The sequence below is a fragment of the Conger conger genome, chromosome 11 (assembly GCF_963514075.1).
Source record: "Conger conger chromosome 11, fConCon1.1, whole genome shotgun sequence".
Taxonomy (NCBI): Eukaryota; Metazoa; Chordata; class Actinopteri; order Anguilliformes; family Congridae; genus Conger; species Conger conger.
The window spans coordinates 9,940,888-9,963,979 of NC_083770.1; the positions used below are offsets into that span (position 1 = coordinate 9,940,888).

The 23,092-nt window shown below is 43.1% G+C and overlaps 2 protein-coding genes across 2 annotated transcripts; both read left to right on the forward strand.

Annotated features, from left to right (window-relative positions):
• The first annotated feature begins 4,837 nt into the window (after positions 1 to 4,837).
• LOC133140531 (granzyme A-like) lies at positions 4,838 to 9,155 on the forward strand. Its single transcript, XM_061260539.1, has 4 exons — positions 4,838 to 4,857; positions 5,927 to 6,065; positions 8,208 to 8,480; positions 8,880 to 9,155. Exons 1-4 carry the CDS (start codon positions 4,838 to 4,840, stop codon positions 9,036 to 9,038), a joined length of 591 nt encoding a protein of 196 aa, XP_061116523.1. The 3' UTR covers positions 9,039 to 9,155.
• Positions 6,901 to 8,084, forward strand: LOC133140797 (granzyme B(G,H)-like). The gene is made up of 3 exons (XM_061261008.1): positions 6,901 to 7,029; positions 7,434 to 7,581; positions 7,901 to 8,084. Exons 1-3 carry the CDS (start codon positions 6,969 to 6,971, stop codon positions 8,067 to 8,069), a joined length of 378 nt encoding a protein of 125 aa, XP_061116992.1. The 5' UTR covers positions 6,901 to 6,968; the 3' UTR covers positions 8,070 to 8,084.
• Positions 9,156 to 23,092: the final 13,937 nt, after the last annotated feature.

Genomic DNA, 23,092 nt, shown 5'->3' on the forward strand with positions numbered 1-23,092 from the left:
AAGAGCAATCGTCTGGCAGTGTGAGTGAATGGGTGAATGACAAGCATCAATTGTACAGTGCTTTGGATAAAGGCACTATATAAATTACCATTCACAAATGACTTTATAACAGGATCAATTTTACCACATCAAGACTTCATCACCATACTTTGTTACAGGGGTTTCCAACGCGTTGTCACACTGTGACGTACGGTCAGAGACCCAAGTGCAGACCAAAGGATAATCAGAACGTGGTTTATTCAGTCCAGAAGTCAAAGCCAGGAGATCCAACACACAACAGATCCAAATCGAGTAGCCAAAAGAATAGTGATAAACAACCCAGGATCAAAAACTAAAAATCAGAATTGCAGAGGTACAACAGGATAAGGCAGACAGGAGGTCGAAAATACAAAAACAAATGTAAAAAACCAAGACTCCGAAAAACGACAAAACAAAACGGCAAAGGCAAAATCAAGCTTGAGCAATGTGGTGTCTCAGGAATCTCATACAAAACTTACTAGAAATCGGCAACTGCAATGATGATCAATGTTCTGACAAAGGTTACTGCAGAGACTGAGGTTTAAATACATGAGGGAATGTGACAATCTAGGCAGGGCTCGGGAGAAAGGTAGGCTAAACAAATACACAATAGGTGGGAAACATAATAGGGTAATGATACATTAACAGGGGGAGACAAAAAAAATGACAAAGGATGGTGATGCAATATTACATTCAATGATAATGTGGGTAAAATTGATCCTGTTCCACAGTAATTGATGCCAATAGACTTCTTTATCCTAAAACATTCATGATCCAAACAGGGAATGTTGTTACAAGTAATCGGTTTCCATAAAACTATGCTTTAGGAGTAATGTTACAGTTACTTTTTATTTTGAGTAGTTGGATATATTGGTAGTTAGATGCATTGTAATGAATGAAAAGACAGTATATTCAAATGTAATGTGTGTATTTCCTTTTGAAATGCTAATACTTTGAAAGTTGAGTCATTGTACACAAGTGATTTGGTTCAGTGATCAAAAGATTTTTAGTTTATGTATATTATATCCAAGCAATTTTAAAAAGTTTAGAGTTTTAAAAAATGACCTCAAGGTTCTGAAATTAGTGTCAAAGTGATTGTAAAAAAATAATATTCTGGTCCCGAAGAACAATGCACAAAACAAAGCTAAATATCTCTTGGTCATACAAATCTTTATACCCTTTTCAAAAGTCATCATAGGAAGGACGAGCTGTTCTGCAAAAGTCACAAACCATTTACTTGGTCGAGCTAAATCCCTGTATAACTACTTATTGCCATGGGAACAGCACACAATATAAGGTTAACCATATATAATTGATACAAGTGTTTAACCGTTTTAACTGATACATATCACACATTAGTATAATCAAATTCTATAGGTTTAATACAAACTGCTGTTGTTAGTACATTCTTATTCTTTAATATATATTTCACCCTCGGCCGAAATCCTAGGGCACAAGGACAGATTATATTCACCTTGATTGAATATTGCAAATCATTTTCTGTGTATTTTGAAAACATACACTCAGTGTCCACTTTATAAGGTAGACCTGTACACCAGCTCATTAATGCAAATATATATTGGGCTAATCAGGTGGTAGCAACTCAATGCATAAAATCACGCAGACATGGTCAAGAGGTTCAGTTGTTCAGAATGGGGAATTGGTGGTTTGAGTATTTCAGAAACTGATCCTGGTATTGTAGCAGTCTATAGAGTTTACAGAGAATTTGAGGTCTTTGAACTTGAAGTTAATGAGAGAAGTCTTCTGAGGAGAAGGGCCAGACAGTAACTCCACAGTAACTCAAATAACCACACGTTACAACAGTCATATGAAGAGGAACATCTCTGAACACACATGTCGAAACTTGCGGTGGATTTTTCTACAGCAGCAGAAGGACAATAAGTCCAATTAAATAAATACTTCAAAGTGGTCACTGAGTGTATGTCAGTCCCATCATTACAATGAGGAATATTAGAAAATGCCTTCACATCTATAAAACAACATCTATTAAACAACATCATCTGTATATAAACCGGATCATTCACATAAAGCAAAATTACTTTACAATTGCCATCTGAGCCACCGTGTGACATCACACACCTACACAGTCCATCATCTGAGCCGCAGTGTGACATCATACTCTTAAACAGTCCATCATCTGAGCCACAGTGTGACATCACGCAAGCTAAGTCCATGTTCCAGATTTGGGCAGGGTCTGGTTTTAGTCAGTGCACTAATCTGGCTAACTCAGTGAACCTGCTTTGTGGAACAGGCCTGGCCAAGGTCTAAAATCCAGAGATTCCCAAATATGGAACATGGACTACGCCACCTGTCTTCCTCCACCCTCTCATCTACAATCCTCTCCTCCCTACCATCCTCGGAGTCTTTCTCTCGACTGTCTCCCAATGATGCGGCTACAACTCTCATGTCCTCCCTCTCATCTTCCTTTGACTCTCTGTGTCCCCTCACCACCAAACTAGCTCAGGCCTCCCCCCCCCCAGTCCTTGGCTTTCTGATGCTCTACGAGCTGTCCGAACTGAACTGCGGGCGGCGGAGAGAAAATGGAAAAGGTCCTGTCTCCCCAGTGATATGGCTTCCTTCCATGCCCTCTTATCATCTTTCCATTCCTCTGTCTCTCTAGCTAAATCTTCCTTCTTTCACTCGAAAATTAACGCGGCCGCCTCTAATCCCCGCAAACTGTTTTCAACTTTCTGGCCCCCCCTCCCCCACCACCCCCCTCATCACTCACACCTGATGACTTTGTCTCCTTTGAAAAGAAGGTCGATGCTATTCGCAATTCCTTCTCCCAACCCTCCACCCCTGCTGACCCTCCTACCCTCCCCAACTCCCTAACCTCCTTTTCTCCCCTCTCTGACGCCGACACACTGAAACTCCTTACTTCCCACCGCCCAACCACCTGTCCTCTTGACCCCATCCCCTCTCCCCTCCCTCTCTTCCGGCACCATGCCCTCTTCCCTGAAGAGGGCCAGAGTCACTCCCCTGCTCAAAAAACCTACTCTTGACCCCTCTGCCCTGAACAACTACCGGCCTGTCTCTCTTCTTCCCTTTCTCGCTAAAACTCTGGAACGGGCGGTCTGCTCCCAACTGTCCACTTATCTTCTCCAGAACAATCTCCATGACCCCAACCAGTCTGGCTTCAAGAGTGGCCACTCCACTGAGACCGCCCGCGGTCACTGAGGCACTCCACTCTGCTAAAGCAAAATCCCTCTCCTCTGTCCTCATCTTCCTCGACCTGTCGGCCGCCTTCGATACAGTCAACCATGAAATTCTGCTCTCATCGCTGTCTGGGATGGGTGTCACAGGGTCTGCACTCGCTTGGTTTTCCTCCTACCTCTCTGGTCGCTCCTACTAGGTGACTTGGAGGGGCTCAGTCTCCGACCCTCACCCCCTACGAACTGGAGTCCCGCAGGGCTCAGTTCTTGGGCCTCTCCTCTTCTCGCTATACACCATGTCTCTTGGTTCTGTTATCTCTTCCCATGGCTTTTCTTATCATTCTTACGCTGATGACACCCAACTCTTTATTTCCTTCCCCCCCCGACACCCAAGTCACCACACGGATCTCTGCCTGCTTGGCTGATATCTCTGCGTGGATTACTTCCCACCACCTGAAGCTCAACCTTGCCAAAACTGAGCTTCTCTACATCCCTGCTAAGTCCTCTCCGTCAATCGACCTCTCATTGACTGTTGAGGACTTTGTAGTTTCCTCCTCCCGTATGGCAAAGAATCTTGGGGTGACTCTTGATAACTGCCTCACCCTGGCTCCACAAGTATCCTCCACTGCCAGAACCTGCAGGTTCTTTCTGTATAATATACGCCGTTTCCGTCATCTCCTGACTGAGAAAGCCACCCAGCTCCTAGTCCAGGCGCTCGTCATTTCCCGCCTGGATTACTGTAACTCCCTCCTAGCCGGTCTCCCAGCGTGTGCCATCAAGCCCCTCCCGCTGGTCCAGAATGCTGCAGCCCGCCTGATCACCAGTCAGCCCAGGTCGGCTCATGTCACCCCGCTTCTCATTGGCCTCCACTGGCTTCCTATTGCCGTTTGCTCTATTAATCCGTTTCAAGGCCCTAGTGTTGGCATTTCAGGCTGCTAAGGGGACTGCCCCACCTTACATACAATCCCTGATCACTCCCTACTCCCCAGCTAGACCACTCCGGTCTGCCAGCTCTGGTCGCCTTATGGTTCCCTCTCTACGTGCACCTGGCGGTCGAGCTGCACATTCACACCTGTTTTCCGTTCTGGTTCCTCAGTGGTGGAATGACCTGCCTACCACTGTCAGAACAGCAGAATCCCTCCCCCTATTTCGACGCAGACTCAAAACCCACCTTTTCAAACTCTACCTTAGTCCTCCCTCCTGATTTCCCCTGCCCCTCCTTTCTGATATCCCTATCCTTGTCTAACCCCCCCCCCACCCCCGCCCCAAAATTAAAAAAAAAAAAAATGCACTTATGATGACAACTATGTTTAGAACAGCATTTCATGTGTATTTTGCTAGTTTCTGGATGTGATGCTTTGACTTATGGTAGAACCTATGCACTTGTAAGTCGCTTTGGATTAAAAGCGTCTGCCAAATGACTAAAATGTAAATGTGAATGTAAATGAAGTAAAAAGAACTGTTGTTGACTGGCTAACTCAGTAATTGTGCTTTGTGGACCTGCCCTCATGTCTAATGTTGGTCTTCTAACTATGTTAAGCCTGGTTTTAAAAAACAAAATATTTTTAGGGCAAATTTAGGCTTTTTTGAAGAAGGCCTACTGAAAATTTTGGGCAGGAGTAGAACTGAAACTAAATCCAGATAGCATGTCATGCACTGAGCCCATGTGAGTCTCTTGCGGCTCATGCCAATCTCCTTATACCATGTGATGATGTCACAATGAATTAGTGTTTTGTGGCAATGTCACTGCGTTGTGTCAAGCATGAATAAAACTTCACTGCTTTTTCCAGGCCATGTTTGTGAAATATGTCTTCTACATGTTTAACATACATGTGTTTGTTGCAATTACATTACAAGTCATTTAGCTGACGCTCTTATCCAGAGCGATGTACAACAAAGTGCACATCAAACACAAGTACAAGTGCGAAGAGGACCTGAGAGGACAGTACAGTTCCAAGTCCTAGTGTGACCATACAGATACAATCGGAACACTTGAAGAACACATCAACTTCCAAACTAGCATACCACAGTCGGCAGCTAGAATACCCAGAGTACAACAACACAATATCTAATACAAAACACAACAATATCTGTGTAACTACATAAGTGCCATTATAGTCTATGACATATAAGGCTAATCATGCAGGTGAGTCAGGGAGGAAAAGGTGTAGCCTGAAGAGATGAGTCTTCAGTCTGCGCTTGAAAGAGGTCAGAGATTCTGCCGTTCTGACATCCACCGGGAGGTCATTCGCGACACGGCGACATGGCTCAGGCAGTAAGAGCAGTCGTCTGGCAGTCGGAGGGTTGCCGGTTCGATCCCCCACCCGGGCTGTGTCGAAGTGTCCCTGAGCAAGACACCTAACCCCCAAATGCTCCTGACGAGCTGGTCGGTGCCTTGCATGGCAGCCAATCGCCGTTGGTGTGTGAGTGTGTATAGGGCGGCCTGTAGCGTAGTGGTTAAGGTAAATAAATCCCGGTGTAGCCACTATAAGATCCGCACAGCCGTTGGGCCCTTGAGCAAGGCCCTTAACCCTGCACTGCTCCAGGGGAGGATTGTCTCGTGCTTAGTCTAATCAACTGTACGTCGCTCTGGATAAGAGTAATTATTCTCCATATTTCTGTCTGTAACTCCCAACTAACGACTTTCCTGTCTGCACTTACTGTCTGTAACTCCCAACTGAGTCCTGTCTGTAAGTCCTGTCTGTACGTGCTGTCTGTAACGCTCTACTCCTCAGTGTTTCGAGCGTGCTGTTGGGGGTGCACACCCGCTCAAAGTCAGAGATGGAGTACCGACAGCTCCAGAAGGTGAAGCACAGTGTTCTTCATCCCTTTTATGACCAAGACACCAAGGACAATGACCTCATGCTGGTAAAGGTGAGTTATTAGCCATCTAGGAACCAGTAAGATGACCGTTGTCACAGGAAGAAGCAGATCCGATGGCTCAGGCAGTAAGAGCAGTCGTCTGGCAGTCGGAGGGTTGCCGGTTCGATCCCCCACCCGGGCTGTGTCGAAGTGTCCCTGAGCAAGACACCTAACCCCCAAATGCTCCTGACGAGCTGGTCGGTGCCTTGCATGGCAGCCAATCGCCGTTGGTGTGTGAGTGTGTGTATGAATGGGTGAATGAGAAGCATCAATTGTACAGCGCTTTGGATAAAAGGTGCTATATAAATGCCAACCATTTACCATTTACCACCACCGTGGGGCCAGGACAGACAGCAGTAGAGAAGTGCAGGTGTGGCGAGGGGGAGGCGCCAGATGGCACAAAGTAGCAGAACGGAGGGGTCTTGCTGGTGTATAGGTCTTGATAAGTGATTGAATATATACAGGGGCTGATCCCTTAACTGCCTGGTACGCGAGCACCAAAGTTTTAAATTTGATGTGAGCCATAACAGGCAGCCAGTGGAGGTCGCTGAGCAGGGGGGTGACGTGAATGTCTGGGAACATTGAATACCAGACGGGCTGCAGCATTCTGGATCAGTTGTAGGGGTCTGATGGCAGATGCTGGAAGGCCAGCCAGCAGAGAATTGCAATAGTCCAGCCAGGACAGGACCACTGCTTGGCGATCTACCACGTTCATGTATCATGCACACACAAAAACACACATTTATGAACACAGACAGACACACACACGTGAGAGAGAGATCACATTTTTGAATGATTGTGTAAGTGTGTGTGTGAGCCACATTTTCCTCTTTGAGGCTAACAGCGATGGACCACATCCCCTTTAGAGGAAATAAATATCAGTCAAAGCAGGCAGGCAAACTCCATTACACCAACATGAAGGGAAAAGGCCACCTGTTCACTCATCTACTAGTTCTACTCCTGTGTCTGACAGCAGGTGAGTCTCTCTACAACCGATATGTGAACCTCTGGGTCCCAATACAGGGGCATTATTGCAATCAATATTATTTTTACTGACACTCTATTTCAAATATGATTCATATTTACTCTATACTCACTCAGTGACCACTTTGTCAGGTACACCTGTACACCTGCCTGTTAATGCAAATATCTAATCAGCCAATCAGGTGCCAGTAATTGAATGCAAGGCTTTTTTTTAAACTAACAAAAAAATCAGGAGTTGATTCGATTGTGCCGTTTGCATTTGGATTCTGTTGCTGTTGTCACTCAACATGAGGACCTGGGATATTACAATATTGTTCTTATGTTGCATGTACGTACACTGTTGGGTGTAAATTGTGTTTATACATCAGGTCAGTGTACATTATGTGTTTCTCTCAGGTGAGGGGGCAGAGATCATCGACGGAAATGAAGTGCCCCCCCACTCTCTTCCATTCATGGCTCTCCTGCAGACCTCTGAGGGAACACCATTCTGTGGCGGCACTCTGATTGACCTCCAGTGGGTTCTGACTGCAGCACACTGCAACATGTGAGAGACTCCTTTGATTCCCAAAAATAACATTTCCCAATGTTAATCTTTTCATCCTAACATTCCCAGCATTTACCTTTCCAATCTAGCAATCCAAAAATATACCTGCTGTCTGCATTTCCAGTTTTCACTTACTGTCTATACTTATGTCTGTAATTCCTGCTTGTAATTACTCTCTATATTTCTGTCTGTAATTCCCAACTAACAACTTTCTCTAAGTCCTGTCTGTACTTACTGTCTGTAACTCCCAAATAATTACTCTATACTTCTGTCTGTAAGTCCTGTCTGTACGTGCTGTCTGTAACACTCTACTCCTCAGTTCTTCGAGCGTGCTGTTGGGGGTGCACAACCGCTCAAAGTCAGAGATGGAGTACCGACAGCTCCAGAAGGTGAAGCACAGTGTTCCTCATCCCTTATATAACCCCAACACCTTCGACAATGACCTCATGCTGCTGAAGGCAAGTTATTATTATATCCATGAAGTTTGACAGAATGAGTCAGACCTCTGAATTAATGCTCATCATCCGGTGTCGACACAAACACAAAGGCAGCTCTGACAGAAATTGAAGAGATTGAAAAGTGTGTTCTGGTATGCGGCCATCTTAGCCTGTGACTCTTCTCCTCAGCTTGACAGGAAAGCCAAGAAAACGAAAGCTGTCCGGCCCCTCACACTGCCCCCTCCTGTTCAGGATGTCCCGGCGGGGACGGGCTGTGTTGTAGCAGGATGGGGAGTCACCAGAAATGGTGGTACAATGTCAGACGTTTTGATGTCAGCCAATGTCACAGTCATTGACAGAGCCCTGTGCAACTCCAAGGATTACTACAACCTGGACCCCATCATCACCAATGAAATGTTGTGTGCAGGGTCTAAGGACAAGAGTCACGCAGACACCTGCCAAGTGAGTCTCATATGTACATACACATGCACACACACACACACACACACACACACACAAAGACTGAAACACACACACACACCTGTTCAGTGAGTCTCATATGTACACACACACACACACACACACACACACACACACACACACACACACACACACACACACACACACACACACACACACACACACACACACACACACACACACACACACACGCACACGCACACAGAAACATACACATACCTGCAACAACACACAAACACACATGCTCAATAACACAGTTTGTATTACATAAGGCACACCCCAGTAAATTAAATATTAATTAAAGGAAATATAGTTTGTAAAGTGTAATTTGACTGTTGTGTTAAGATAGGGCTGAGTGTGTGTTTCTTCTCTGTGTGCCAGGGAGACTCCGGAGGTCCACTGCTGTGTGAAGGGAAACTTAGGGGGGTCACTTCATTTGGGGGGGAAGTCTGTAGCGTTAAGGACAAACCAGGTGTCTATGCAGCACTCACCAAGGAACAGACACAATGGATCCGCAAGACCATTGAAAGCCTGCTGTGATGTCATCCATAGCTTGTCTTCCATATTACTTTTGCATTCTTCCAATAATTTAATATTTATATTAATATGAACAATTGGACTGCTTGTTGTAAACGTAATAAAAAAACTAAACGTTCACATCGTTTCCCCTTTTTTGAAATGTAATAATACTTTATCGTCATAATAAACTGATTGCAAGATGAGTTTAGGCGGAATTATTTTTGGTAGCTGATCAGTTTGCAGGTAGTGTCAAAGTCCGGGGGCTGGTGAATAGTAATACAAAAGTTTCCTTTTATTAGTTTTTTACAATCAGTTTGACACTAATTTCTGAACCTTGAGGTCATTTTTCAAAACTGTAGACAAGAAACTCAAAAATCATTTGATCACTGAAACAAATCACTAGTTCACAATGACTCAACTTAACTTTCAAAGTATTAGCGTTTCAAAATGAAATACACACATTTGAAAATACTTAATTCATTACAATGCATCTAACTACCAATGTATCCAACTGCTCAAAATGATAAGTAACTGTAACACTACCCCCAAAGCATAGTTTTACAGAAACAGATTACTTGTAACAACATTCCCTGTTTAGATCATGAATGTTTTAGGATAAACAAGTCAATTGACACCAATTGGCTCAGGTGGTAAGAGCAATCGTCTGGCAGTGTGAGTGAATGGGTGAATGACAAGCATCAATTGTACAGTGCTTTGGATAAAGGCACTATATAAATTACCATTCACAAATGACTTTATAACAGGATCAATTTTACCACATCAAGATTTCATCACCATACTTTGTTACAGGGGTTTTCAACGCGTTGTCACACTGTGACATACGGTCAGAGACCCAAGTGCAGACCAATGGATAATCAGAACGTGGTTTATTCAGTCCAGAAGTCAAAGCCAGGAGATCCAACACACAACAGATCCAAATCGAGTAGCCAAAAGAATCAAACCCAGGATCAAAAACTAAAAATCAGAATTGCAGAGGTACAACAGGATAAGGCAGGCAGGAGGTTGAAAATACATAAACAAATGTAAAAAACCAAGACTCCGAATAACGACAAAACAAAAGGGCAAAGGCAAAATCAAGGTCGGGCAATGTGGTGTCTCAGGAATCTCATACAAAACTTACTAGAAATCGGCAACTGCAAAGATGATCAATGTTCTGACAAAGGTTACTGCAGAGACTGAGGTTTAAATACATGAGGGAATGTGACAATCTAGGCAGGGCTCGGGAGAAAGGTAGGCTAAACAAATAGACAATAGGTGGTGAACATAATAGGGTAATGATACAATAACAGGGGGAGACAAAGGATGGTGATGCAACATTACATTCAATGATAATGTGGGTAAAATTGATCCTGTTCCACAGTGTTAATCTATGTAATAATTATGCTCTCATGCAGTGGTCTAGTTTATGTTGATGACGTGACGTCAACGTTTCACGTATGTTTAATGACGTCACTGTTTTACGTGAGGTTATATATGCGAGTGCGTGAATAAAACTTTTCTTCTTCCCGGTAAATGAGACCGACGGCGAGCGTGTGCTTTATTTCCCGTATACAACGAACTTGTAAACCGGTTATCCTGCCCTAAGATGACAACGTCAACACACAGTAATTGATGCCAATAGACTTCTTTATCCTAAAACATTCATGATCCAAACAGGGAATGTTGTTACAAATAATCAGTTTCCATAAAACTATGCTTTAGGAGTAATGTTAGTTACTTTTTATTTTGAGTAGTTGGATATATTGGTAGTTAGACAGTATAGACAGTATATTCAAATGTAATGTGTGTATTTCCTTTTGAAATGCTAATACTTTGAAAGTTGAGTCATTGTACACAAGTGATTTGGTTCAGTGATCAAAAGATTTTTAGTTTATGTATATTGTATCCAAGCAATTTAAAAAAGTTTTGAGTTTTAAAAAAAGGTTCTGAAATTAACTCAAATAACCACACGTTACAACAGTCATATGAAGAGGAACATCTCTGAACACATGTCGAAACTTGCGGTGGATTTTACTACAGCAGCAGAAGGACAATAAGTCAAATTAAATAAATACTTCAAAGTGGTCACTGAGTGTATGTCAGTCCCATCATTACAATGAGGAATATTAGAAAATGCCTTCACATCTATAAAACATCTATTAAACATCATCTGTATATAAACCGGATCATTCACATAAAGCAAAATTAGTTTACAATTGCCATCTGGCCTGTAAACATGGAGTCAGCTTTAGAATGTGACACCAATGCAGAGATTAACACAAGTGCCAACGACTGGCTTCTGAGCAGGGTGTTATGGGAAGGAGTCCCTCAGGGATATAGGGGTCCTCGAACGGGGCTCCAAATTATGTAGGGTCCTCGCATGGGCCGCCAAATAACGTAGGGGTGCCAATTAACGTTGTGTAGCAGTATAACTGCGAAAAGTAATCGGTCTCATAAAATTACTGTTATCAGAAATATCTAACCACAAATTTAGTATTTTAATTAATTAAAATAACCAATATTAATGATTAAACATACCGATAACCTGAAGGTTGGAAGTTCTTCGAAAGACTGCTTTAACTCGGCTCTCATGTCTATGTGACGCCAAAACAGACACTGGGTTTAATAAAATATATTTATTAAACAAACGTAAAACACAGAACAGATAAACTAAGGGGAAGTTAGTAGAGGAAGTTAGGGTGCGTGTGTGCGCGCGTGTCCCTTGAACAAAGGAAAGGTGGAAGTAGCTAGCTTGGGTAAGCTAGAGTTCTGGGCGTGTTAATGAGTATTAGTGTTAGTTGTGAGAAGAGCGACTACCGTACTTGTGTCGTTCACTCTATATGCGCGAAAGACGAAGAATCAATTCACGTACATACACGGCTAACAGAATACATTCAAATAAGACAAACCAAATATAGAAACAGATTCAAAATAACAGTTAAGACTAAGCTAACACTGGCTATGCCTGCAAATGCTTGTTTAGTCTTACTGAGTCCATACGCATTGCTGGATCCAAAAGACGTGCTGTCCTATTAGGAGCCGCGATGGTGCTGTGAATGCCTGTCCGGGAGAGGTGCGCAAAGCTGGGGCATTCCCGTCTTAGCCGCGCGTTGTTGTCTGGTCCACTCGGTTGCTGGAAGGATGTTCGTTGGTCCCTTTTCCGGGTGGAAAAGTTCGTTGCTGTTGTTCTTTGGTGAGCTTTGCAGGGGTAAACTGATGTAGCGTTCCGCGTACACCAGTTTCCACTCGCCTGGTAGTGCGCTGTGCAGCATTGAGCCTCTGTCTGACTCTCAGATCAGATGAGCTGAAGCGAATGGCCAAAAAGGGTGCGTCGAAGAAGTAGGCGAAGAGAGTGAAGAGAAGAGAAAAGATCCCAACAACGTGTCTCGCTCTTATACGGGAAAGTTTATTGCTCCCGCCATTGCGGGATGGGCTGAACCAAGCTAGACATCATGCGGGGTGGACGTCGCGGAATTGTCCTGTGGGAATGTGGAAGTTGTAGTTCCTACAGGGATCAGCGTGTATATTTCTGTCTTCCAAGTGACACATACCTTTTGGGCATGGGCCTGAAGCTTCCAGAATAATTTAATTTAATATCCAAGCCTAGCAATGACTGTTGTGAGCCTCAACCTTGCTAGTTTGACAGTGATGAAATCCTTGATGAAAACCTTCACACACTATCACTAGTTGCTCACTTAGAAAATATGGCTACAAGGAAGTAACCTACCTGGGGAGTGCAGATGGGCCTAGCATTTTAAATAAATGATGTTCAAGCGTAAATTCAGGAGGACATTAAAAAAGTGTCTCATGGTTTGATCATTGGCAATTTAGTACTTGATCACACATGAAGGTAATCAGGGAAACTGGAATAATTATCAGTTCAAGTTAGCTGGTACCAATTTATTATGTGGGGAAACTGCACAAAGATCACACAAACAATTGTTATTACTTTGAGTGCATTTTAAAATTGCACTCAAAGGAATTATGGATAATATCTATTAAAGGTTGAGCGATTTAAAACTCATTTTCGTCATTGAACTGCAGTCCTCCAGAGATATGAGTCAATGAGAGATTAGAATGCAATTCTGCCAACTAGCTAATGTGGAGACGCTGTGCTCATGTTGTATAATGCCTTTTTTACAGTTTTGGCACCAATGAGATGAAAAAAAGGTACTGAGAAGAGCAACAAGAATGCTGTTGAAATAGGTTTCTTGCACTAAATATGAGAGCAGCTGGTTTTAAGCATGAATATAAAATAAAAATATCTAATGCAATATTAATGTTTTTTTCTGAAACACAGAGAGTTGGATGTGGTATTTACTAGAAGAACCGCAGCAGCGGATGCAAACCTACATAGAGAAGTTCCCAGCAGACGTTGTGCAACATCAGGCCTGTGGCTTTCAGTATCGCTATGGGACCGCCAGAGACCCCTATCTGACACCCTCCAGCCCCCCTTTTCCACAGGCAGTTGAGCTGCTGACTGCTGAGTCAGCTGAGGACAGCTATAGCACTACCATCAGAGTAAGTTCCACTATCACTCAAGCATATTGACAAAACTGCTTACTGCCAACGAAGAAGGTTTGCAATGACATTTTCCACATAAGTTAGAGCTACATAAGTTATAGCTCAGAGGCTACAAAGTTTAAAAAGTAGTTTAAGAAGTTAAAGAGTAACCATGAGTATGTTTGTTATGTTGAACTGATTATTTATAAAGCGCTAGTGCCCTCTAATGCAGCTTAAAAATGAGATAAGCTTCATTTGGCAGCTATAACGCCCGCTCTGCTTGTGTTTTGGTGTTGGCATACCTGTTGGAATGACAAGTGTGTGTCCGAAAGTTCGGCAGAATGCTGGGGAAGTGCGGCGACCGATGCTTATACCGGGAAAATGACGTAGCGAGTCTGGACTAATATATGCCCCATATGTGGACAATACATATGTAGCATATATGAGTGATGCATATACAGTGGGGCAAAAAAGTATTTAGTCAGCCACCAATTGTGCAAGTTCTCCCACTTAAAAAGATGAGAGAGGCCTGTAATATTCATCATAGGTACACTTCAACTATGAGAGACAGAATGGGGGGAAAGAATCCAGGAAATCACATTGTAGGATTTTTAATGAATTAATTGGTAAATTCCTCTGTAAAATAAGTGTTTGGTCACCTACAAACAAGCAAGATTTCTGGCTCTCACAGACCTGTAACTTCTTCTTGAAGAGGCTCCTCTGTCCTCCACTCGTTACCTGTATTAATGGCACCTGTTTGAACTTGTTATCAGTATAAAAGACACCTGTCCACAACCTCAAACAGTCACACTCCAAACTCCACTATGGCCAAGACCAAAGAGCTGTCAAAGGACACCAGAAACAAAATTGTAGACCTGCACCAGGCTGGGAAGCCTGAATCTGCAATAGGTAAGCAGCTTGGTGTGAAGAAATCAACTGTGGGAGCAATTATTAGAAAATGGAAGACAAGACCACTGATAATCTCCATCGATCTGGGGCTCCACGCAAGATCTCACCCCGTGGGGTCAAAATGATCACAAGAACGGTGAGCAAAAATCCCAGAACCACACGGGGGGACCTAGTGAATGACCTGCAGAGAGCTGGGACCAAAGTAACAAAGGCTACCATCAGTAACACTACGCCACCAGGGACTCAAATCCTGCAGTGCCAGACGTGTCCCTCTGCTTAAGCCAGTACATGTCCAGGCCCGTCTGAAGTTTGCTAGAGAGCATTTGGATGATCCAGAAGAGGATTGGGAGAATGTCATATGGTCAGATGAAACCAAAATAGAACTTTGTGGTAAAAACTGAACTTGTCGTGTTTGGAGGAGAAAGAATGCTGAGTTGCATCTAAAGAACACCATACCTACTGTGAAGCATGGGGGTGGAAACATCATGCTTTGGGGCTGTTTTTCTGCAAAGGGACCAGGACGACTGATCCTTGTAAAGGAAAGAATGAATGGGGCCATGTATCGTGAGATTTTGAGTGAAAACCTCCTTCCATCAGCAAGGGCATTGAAGATGAAATGTGGCTGGATCTTTCAGCATGACAATGATCCCAAACACACCGCCCGGGCAACGAAGGAGTGGCTTCGTAAGAAGCATTTCAAGGTCCTGGAGTGGCCTAGCCAGTCTCCAGATCTCAACCCCATAGAAAATCTTTGGAGGGAGTTGAAAGTCCGTGTTGCCCAGCGACAGCCCCAAAACATCACTGCTCTAGAGGAGATCTGCATGGAGGAATGGGCCAAAATACCAGCAACAGTGTGTGAAAACCTTGTGAAGACTTACAGAAAACGTTTGACCTCTGTCATTGCCAACAAAGGGTATATAACAAAGTATTGAGATGAACTTTTGTTATTGACCAAATACTTATTTTCCACCATAATTTGCAAATAAATTCTTTAAAAATAAGACAATGTGATTTTCTGGATTTTTTTTTTCTCATTTTGTCTCTCATAGTTGAGGTATACCTATGATGAAATTTACAGGCCTCTCATCTTTTTAAGTGGGAGAACTTGCACAATTGGTGGCTGACTAAATACTTTTTTGCCCCACTGTATGTCCCATACGTATGCCAGAAATACACTCAGTGAGCACTTTATTAGGTTGACCTGTACACCAGCTTTTTAATGCAAATATTTCATTCGCCAATCAGGTGGCAGCAGCTACATGTATAAAAGCATGCAGATGTTGTCAAGAGGTTCAGCTGTTTTTTCTGACCAAATGTCAGAATGGGAAAGAAACATGATTTAAGTGACTTTGATCAACAATGATTGTTGGTGCCAGAGATGGTGGTTTGAGCATCTCAGAAACTGTTGATCTCCTGGGATTCTCACGCAAAGAATGGTGCAAAAAAGCAGCAATTCTGCAGACAGAAACGCATTGTTAATGAGAGACGTCAGAGGAGACTGGCCAGATTGGTCAAAGCTGACAGCAAGGTGAGAGTAATGCAAATAACCATGCATTACAACAGTGGTATGCAGAAGAGCATCTCTGAACACACAATAAATCTAATCTCTAAATGGATAGGCTACAGCAGCAGAAGACTTAAATACGTCTAAATAATACATCTAATAAATACCTAATAAAGTGCTCACTGTGTGTATATGTGCAAATATGAAAATGGGCCAATTTCTAATACGGATATATATTAGATTTCCATTATTATGTGTGAAAAAACATTCAAACGTTCATAAGCCCGTTTCTTGAAGTGGTGAGTCAGAGAGGGGGGGGGGTCGCGCCTCCTCAGGGCTGTGATGAGGAAATGTGCAAAAGCAGCGGTCACAGCAGAAAGCAGACAGATAAGCAGCAAAACACTGATCTAATCAGCGTCAAACATGGAAACAAAACCAGGCAAGAAAGAGCAGAGCTTAATGTGCAACACAATAAAATATCAGTGCAAAACTTTACTAGAACTAGATACTGTCAGGAAAAAAAGTACATATTCACTTTAAAAATACTGTTTCAAATCTATTTTCAGGTGGCTCAACACGGTTATGTGCTAACTTAATCCATAAAAGGGTTATGTGCTATCTTTAATCCATAAAAGGGTTATGTGCTAGTTTTAGTCCATAACGGGGGAATTTTTCATTGCCTTAATCCATAAAAGGGTTATGTGCTAGATTTAATCCATAAAAGGGTTATGTGCTATCTTTCATCCATAACAGGGTTATGTGCTATCTTAATCCATAAAAGGGTTATGTGCTAGCTTTAATTCATAACAGGGTTATGGGCTAGTTTTAATCTAAAAAATGTTTTATTCCTAGTCTGATTTTAAACAGGGTTATGTGCTAGCTCTGACCTTAAACATGGAGGGTTGTGTGGGTTAATTGCTTGGTATGTGTCTGAGCAGCCAAATGGACAGAACACAGTCATAGAACAGATGAAACCACGCTGCAGCAGTTGACCACATTTAGTATCCCACTTAGTCACCACCGCATGAGAGTCTACAGAAACTCGAGAGAGAGCTATACAGAGATGAACGACAGGAAATGGCTAAAGCAAGACCCACAGCTCTAGTCTACAGCATAAGAAGCAACACATGGATTAAGTTTATAGTTTATTATAAAGGCAGAATAGGGCACAGAAACAAGGTCCTGTCCAGGTAAGCTGTAGAAGAGAGATACTGCAGAGCTTCCTTGTCTCCATCTGCAGTTTTGGCACTTGTGTGGAGTAGGTGGGGCAGTGGGGTGTGTGGGGGGGCAGTAGGGAGTTAGGGTTGGTCAGGGAAGTGATCGGGGAGAAGTGGGGTGTCCTGAGGCCGGTTGTCCCAGAGGCACGCCCGCTGGTCTGATCCGCAAGACAGGATCCATTCTTCACCGGAGCTCAGCGCCAAATCCAAAACCCGGCCTGTGTGCCCTGAGCAACAGAACAGTCTGTCATCTGAGCCGCAGTGACATCATACTCTTACACAGTCCATCATCTGAGCGGCAGTGACATCATACTCTTACACAGTCCGTCATCTGAGCCACAGTGTGACATCACACACTGACACAGTCCATCATCTGAGCCACAGTGTGACATCACACACTGACACAGTCCATCATCTGAGCCACAGTGTGACATCACACACTGACACAGCTGGAATCACTTTAGTACATATCCAGCATGTGTACATTGGTTGTGTGTACAGAATGTGAACTTGGTAACTGGGGTCTCATACACACATAAAATATGACATCACAGACTTCCTTGTAGTACACCATTATTCTTCTGTGGTTTATGTCAGGAATGAATTTCACAACTGCCATTGAACATTCTCTCTGTTTAAATAATGGCACACAGCAGCCCCACCCTCGCCATTCTAACTAATCTGGAGAAACACTTCTTGTAGTATCTACTGCATATCTGGCAGCAGCATGATGGTTTGAGGCTCATTTGATCACTTAGCTCAATAGCTGCACAAAGCAAATCCCAGAAAGCTAAGTCCATGTTCCAGATTTGGGCAGGGTCTGGTTTTAGTCAGTGCACTAATCTGGCTAACCTGCTTTGTGGAACAGGCCTGGCCAAGGTCTAAAATCCAGAGATCCCCAAATATGGAACATGGACTGAAGTAAAAAGAACTGTTGTTGACTGGCTACCTCAGTAATCCTGCCCCCATGTCTAATGTTGGTCTTCTAACGGTGTTAAGCCTGGTTTTTTTTTTAAATATATTTTTAGGGCAAATTTAGGCTTTTTTGAAGAAGGCCTACTGAAACTTTTGGGCAGGAGTAGAACTGAAACTAAATCCAGATAGCTCTTGCAGCTCATGCCAATCTCCTTATACCATGTGATGATGTCACAATGAATTAGTGTTTTGTGGCAATGTCACTGCGTTGTGTCAAGCATGAAAAAACTGCTGTGCATTTTCCAGGCCATGTTTGTGAAATAAAAAAAATGCCACGTAATGTAAAAAAAATATGTCTTCGACATACATGTGTTTGTTGCAATTACATTACAAGTCATTTAGCAGACGCTCTTATCCAGAGCGATGTACAACAAAGTGCAGATCCAAGTCCTAGTATGACCATACAGATACAATCGGAACACTTGAACACATCAACTTCCAAACTAGCATGCCACAGTTGGCAGCTAGAATACCCCGAGTACAACAATACAATATCTAATACAAAACACAATAATATCTATATAACTACATAAGTGCCATTATAGTCTATGACATAAGGCTAATCATGGTGGTGAGTCAGGGGGGTAAAGGTGTAGCCTGAAGAGATGAGTCTTCAGTCTGCGCTTGAAAGAGGTCAGAGACTCTGCCGTTCTGACATCCACCATGAGGTCATTCCACCATGGCGACATGGCTCAGGCAGTAAGAGTAGTCATCTGGCAGTCGGAGGGTTGCCGGTTCGATCCCCCGCCCGGGCTATGTCAAAGGGTCCCTGAGCAAGACACCTAACCAAATGCTAAGACAAATGCTCCTGACGAGCTCAATTGTACAGTGCTTTGGATAAAGGCACTATATAAATTACCATTTACAAATTACTTTGGAACAGGATAAATGTTACCACATCAAGATTACCATACTTTGTTACAGGGGTTTTCAACACGTTGTCATGCTGTGACGTATGGTCAGAGACCCACGCGCAGACCAAGAGATGATCAGAAAGGTGGTTTATTACAGTCCAGAAGTCAAAGCCAGGAGATCCAACACACAACAGCTCCAAATCGAGTAGCCAAAAGAATAGTGATAAACAACCCAGGATCAAAAACTAAAAATCAGAAGTGCGGAGGTACAGCAGGATAAGGCAGGCGGGAGGTCGAAAATACAAACAAATGTAAAAAACCGAGACTCAGAAAAACAAAAAGGCAAAGGCAAACTCACAGTCAGACAAAGGCAAACTCACAGTCAGGCAAAGGCAAACTCACGGTCGGTCAAAGGGAAACTTATAACGTAAAATCACCTAACAATGCTACCTTCTATAGTATCTTAGTGAAAAATAAAAGAGATAAAAATGAAAGGAAACTTATAACTTTTAAATGACCTAATAATCGTTCTACCTTATACGTAATATAAAATATAATTACCACCCATGCCCTAAATATAGCCTTCTCGCGCCGTCCCGCTTTTCGCAGGATTTGATCCCTCCTCCTTGCTGTTGATGAGCTCTTTGAACAGCTGCTTTGGTTTGGGAATCTGGGCCAGGATCAGGACCCAGACTTTCGAAAGACGTGACTTTGCTCCAGTCACTGGCTCCAATGCAGATGTCCTTGGTGACAGCCTTCACCTGCGGTACCTAACTTTTTTAATGAGCCTATTCATCACAGTTATTTGTCTCCCTGTCATAATCTCTCCTTGGACTCTCTCCAAACTTTGACATCATATACCCCTCCAATAGGGAGTTTCCACCATCTCAATACATTCTTCAGGTGCACTTTCTTGTGGCACCTTAAGAAATCTACAAAGGACATCCAATTAATAGCCGAGTGTAATTCATCACCCAACTCCCCTACAGTCAGTCCTTTGAATCTATCCAATAAATTATCAGATTATCATTTCCCCATCATCTATATTGTTTTCCTCATCTTTTTGCTTTAACCAGGCATTATGCTCCTCCCCTGTATGAGCAAGCCCACACTTCTCAACTAAGAATGTTATTATACATTCATGTTACGCATGGCCTCAGTCAGACCTTTAGCCTTGCTCTCTGGAACCCTAAATCTAAGTTCTCCAACTTCAGACTCTTCTGCTGACAATTAGGGCTGCTCATTAGCTCTGAACCGCATATTTTTCCTCTTACGGGCGTTCTTGCTACCACCTCAATGGCATGTGCGAGGGGTTAACAATGCATTCCTGCCTAACCCATCCTCCTGTCAATCTCTCATCAGGCGGGCCTAGGGCCGGGTCCTCGACACCCCCTTCAACCCCTCGCACTAAGCCAATCTTAGCCCGTAAGTGCCTCTCAATTAACCCATACAGCTTTAACATCCAGAGATGTGTTCTCCTGCACATGTGCCTATATGACATAAGCTGAGCAGAGCACTCACCCCTCCCTTACATTTTTTCTGGTTATCTGTCACAAGCACAATTTATTCTTTTAAGCAGTCCTCTGACTATATGCATGAGAATACATATCTGGATATATAAATCCTAGGTTACATTATACTTTTCTTCCATAATCCCTCCTTTTATCATATAAACGATAACATGTTCAAAGAGAAAATAATTTGTCTACTTTGCTCATCCTGATACATAGAATAACATAAGATAATCATACTGATTCATAAGATAAACATAGAATAACGAGGAATAACTAGGGACAATATTCTATATAATTTCCCCCTTTTGCGGCTTCTAAGCCACACACATAGCAAGCTTATCCAACAGTAATGTGCCTGTTTCGTGCCTCACTCCATCGTTAGCCACCTCATTTTAGACAGTTGCACATCCGCAGTCTCGCTAATATAAAAACAAAACAATTATAACAAAACAATGATGCAACCAATAGTCCCAAAAGCCACCCCTCTACAGGAGCCTTGTATCCAAAGTCCTGTCCATTCCTGAGCGTTGTCTTCATGTTGAAGCAAAGGCATTCCAGGCATCCACGCATGCCTCCTTGCAGCGTGAAATGGGCAACGTCCCTCACTCCTCGGAACTTCACCCCCTTCAACCTTGTAACTGCATCTAGAACCTGTCTTTCCGTAGCTTTGCCTCAGAGGATGGATAAGAGTGTACCCAGTGCACGCATTGACTATTATCAGTAAGTATCGGTGACCCCTTGTTGACCTCATCACAGGACCGGTCAAATCCCTGCAAATACTTCCCCAGCAGTTCTTAACTACTCGCCAAACTATTTGCTTCTGTACACAATCACAACTTCCTATGCCCCATCTGTACAGCCGCTTTTACCCCAGCAACAGCAGCTGAAGTTAACCTCTATGTGAACCACTTATTTATTCTTTTTATACTCGCACTTTATTAGAATTTACTGTCCTATACAGTCTTCTAATATTGTTGCTTATTCTATATTTTCTCGATTCCTTTCGAGTTCGAGTATTACTGTTTCACGACTTAGGTGCCTATCACCTTTCTCTTCAGTGCCAGTAATCTACTCGAGCCCCACGAGCAGGAATCTACTCGGGCCCCACGAGCAGGAATCTACTCGAGCCCCACGAGCAGGAATCTACTCGAGCCCCACGAGCAGGAATCTACTCGGGCCCCACGAGCAGGAATCTACTCGGGCCCCACGAGCAGGAATCGACTCGAGTCCCACGAGCAGGAATCTACTCGGGCCCCACGAGCAGGAATCTACTCGGGCCCCACGAGCAGGAATCGACTCGGGCAGTGCCCCCCGAGGCCGTGAGCCGGACTCTCTTACCAGCTCGAAGCCCCACGTTGTCTTGAGCAGTTCTTAACTACTCGAGCCCCACGTTGGCATTAATCTACTCTAGCAGTGCCCCACGTTGGGCGCCACAATTGTCGTGAGCTACGGACCCCTTGCCAAGCTCAGACCTCACGTTCCCACGAGCAGTACCCCACGAGGAGGTGTCTCGGGGACAAACTCTCTTTTCCTTTAAGTAGTTCGAACGTCCTGGAGCCCTGGTAAGTTCTACTGAACTTCCAGCCCAGTCTCGAAGTGAAGGGGTGCGATGCAAATCTGGTATATGATTTCCTGTATTCCACATATGATTTTAGTCAGATATACTTTATTATAATCAAAAGAATAGAGTTATACAGCTGAGGTCCTAGGTTAAATATAATCTTTCAGTTTGCTAATCACATACATTGAAGGTTCATATAACCCCTTTTGCTCTTTCTAATTCACCTTTCCACCAGATGTTAAATTCAAGGTACACCCCTCAAATATCCATCCTCTTTGGCCTTTACCTTATCCTATAGCTCCCCCTTCTGGAAGTTAAAAGTAACTATTCCTAGAATATTATGTGCATAAACACTCTAAAACTTCTCTACATTTTTTCTATCTTATATAGTATCTTACTAAAAAATAAAAGACATAAAAATGAAAGGAAACTTAAAACGTTGAACTTCTATGTGCAACTTTTCCTAGTTCTACAAGTAATATAGATTATAATTACCACTCAAGCTTGATTATAGTTGTTCTGCATTGCTCTTTCTTCAACAGCTTGTAGATATCTTGTGAAGCGAAATTCTAAGAGGCTACTCTAACGTCTAAAAGCTCACTCCTTATATATCCTTAAACTTGTATAAAAGTGTACCTTTTTTGATAAGTGTCCTCAGTATACCGAGTGGGAAGACACTTATCTCTTATGCAACTTTTTTAATGAGCATATTCATCACTTTTATCTGTCTCACTGTCGTTTCCCCATACCTTAAAGGGAGTTTCCCAACACTTTATCTCATATACCCCTCCAGTAGGGAGTTTCCACCATCTCATTATATGAGTGGGAAAACACTAGCTCTTATGTAATTTTTTTAATGAGCCTATTCATCACTGGTATCTGTCTCAATTTCATAGTCTCTCCTTGACTCTCTCCACACTTTGACTTCATACAAGCCAGAAGTAAGTGCCTTCCACCATCTCAATACACTCTTCAGGTTCTCTTTTTGGTGTTGCCTTAAGGGATCTACAAAGGACATCCAACTAATAGCCAAGTGTA

Coding starts and splice junctions, on each gene's coding strand:
- LOC133140531 (XM_061260539.1), top strand. CDS start 4,838: ATGTCATGCACTGAGCCCAT. Junction 6,066..8,207: donor ATGACCTCATGCTGGTAAAG/GTGAGTTATTAG, acceptor TCTTCTCCTCAG/CTTGACAGGAAAGCCAAGAA. Junction 8,481..8,879: donor GTCACGCAGACACCTGCCAA/GTGAGTCTCATA, acceptor TCTGTGTGCCAG/GGAGACTCCGGAGGTCCACT.
- LOC133140797 (XM_061261008.1), top strand. CDS start 6,969: ATGAAGGGAAAAGGCCACCTGTTCACTCATCTACTAGTTCTACTCCTG. Junction 7,030..7,433: donor ACTCCTGTGTCTGACAGCAG/GTGAGTCTCTCT, acceptor TGTTTCTCTCAG/GTGAGGGGGCAGAGATCATC. Junction 7,582..7,900: donor ACTGCAGCACACTGCAACAT/GTGAGAGACTCC, acceptor TCTACTCCTCAG/TTCTTCGAGCGTGCTGTTGG.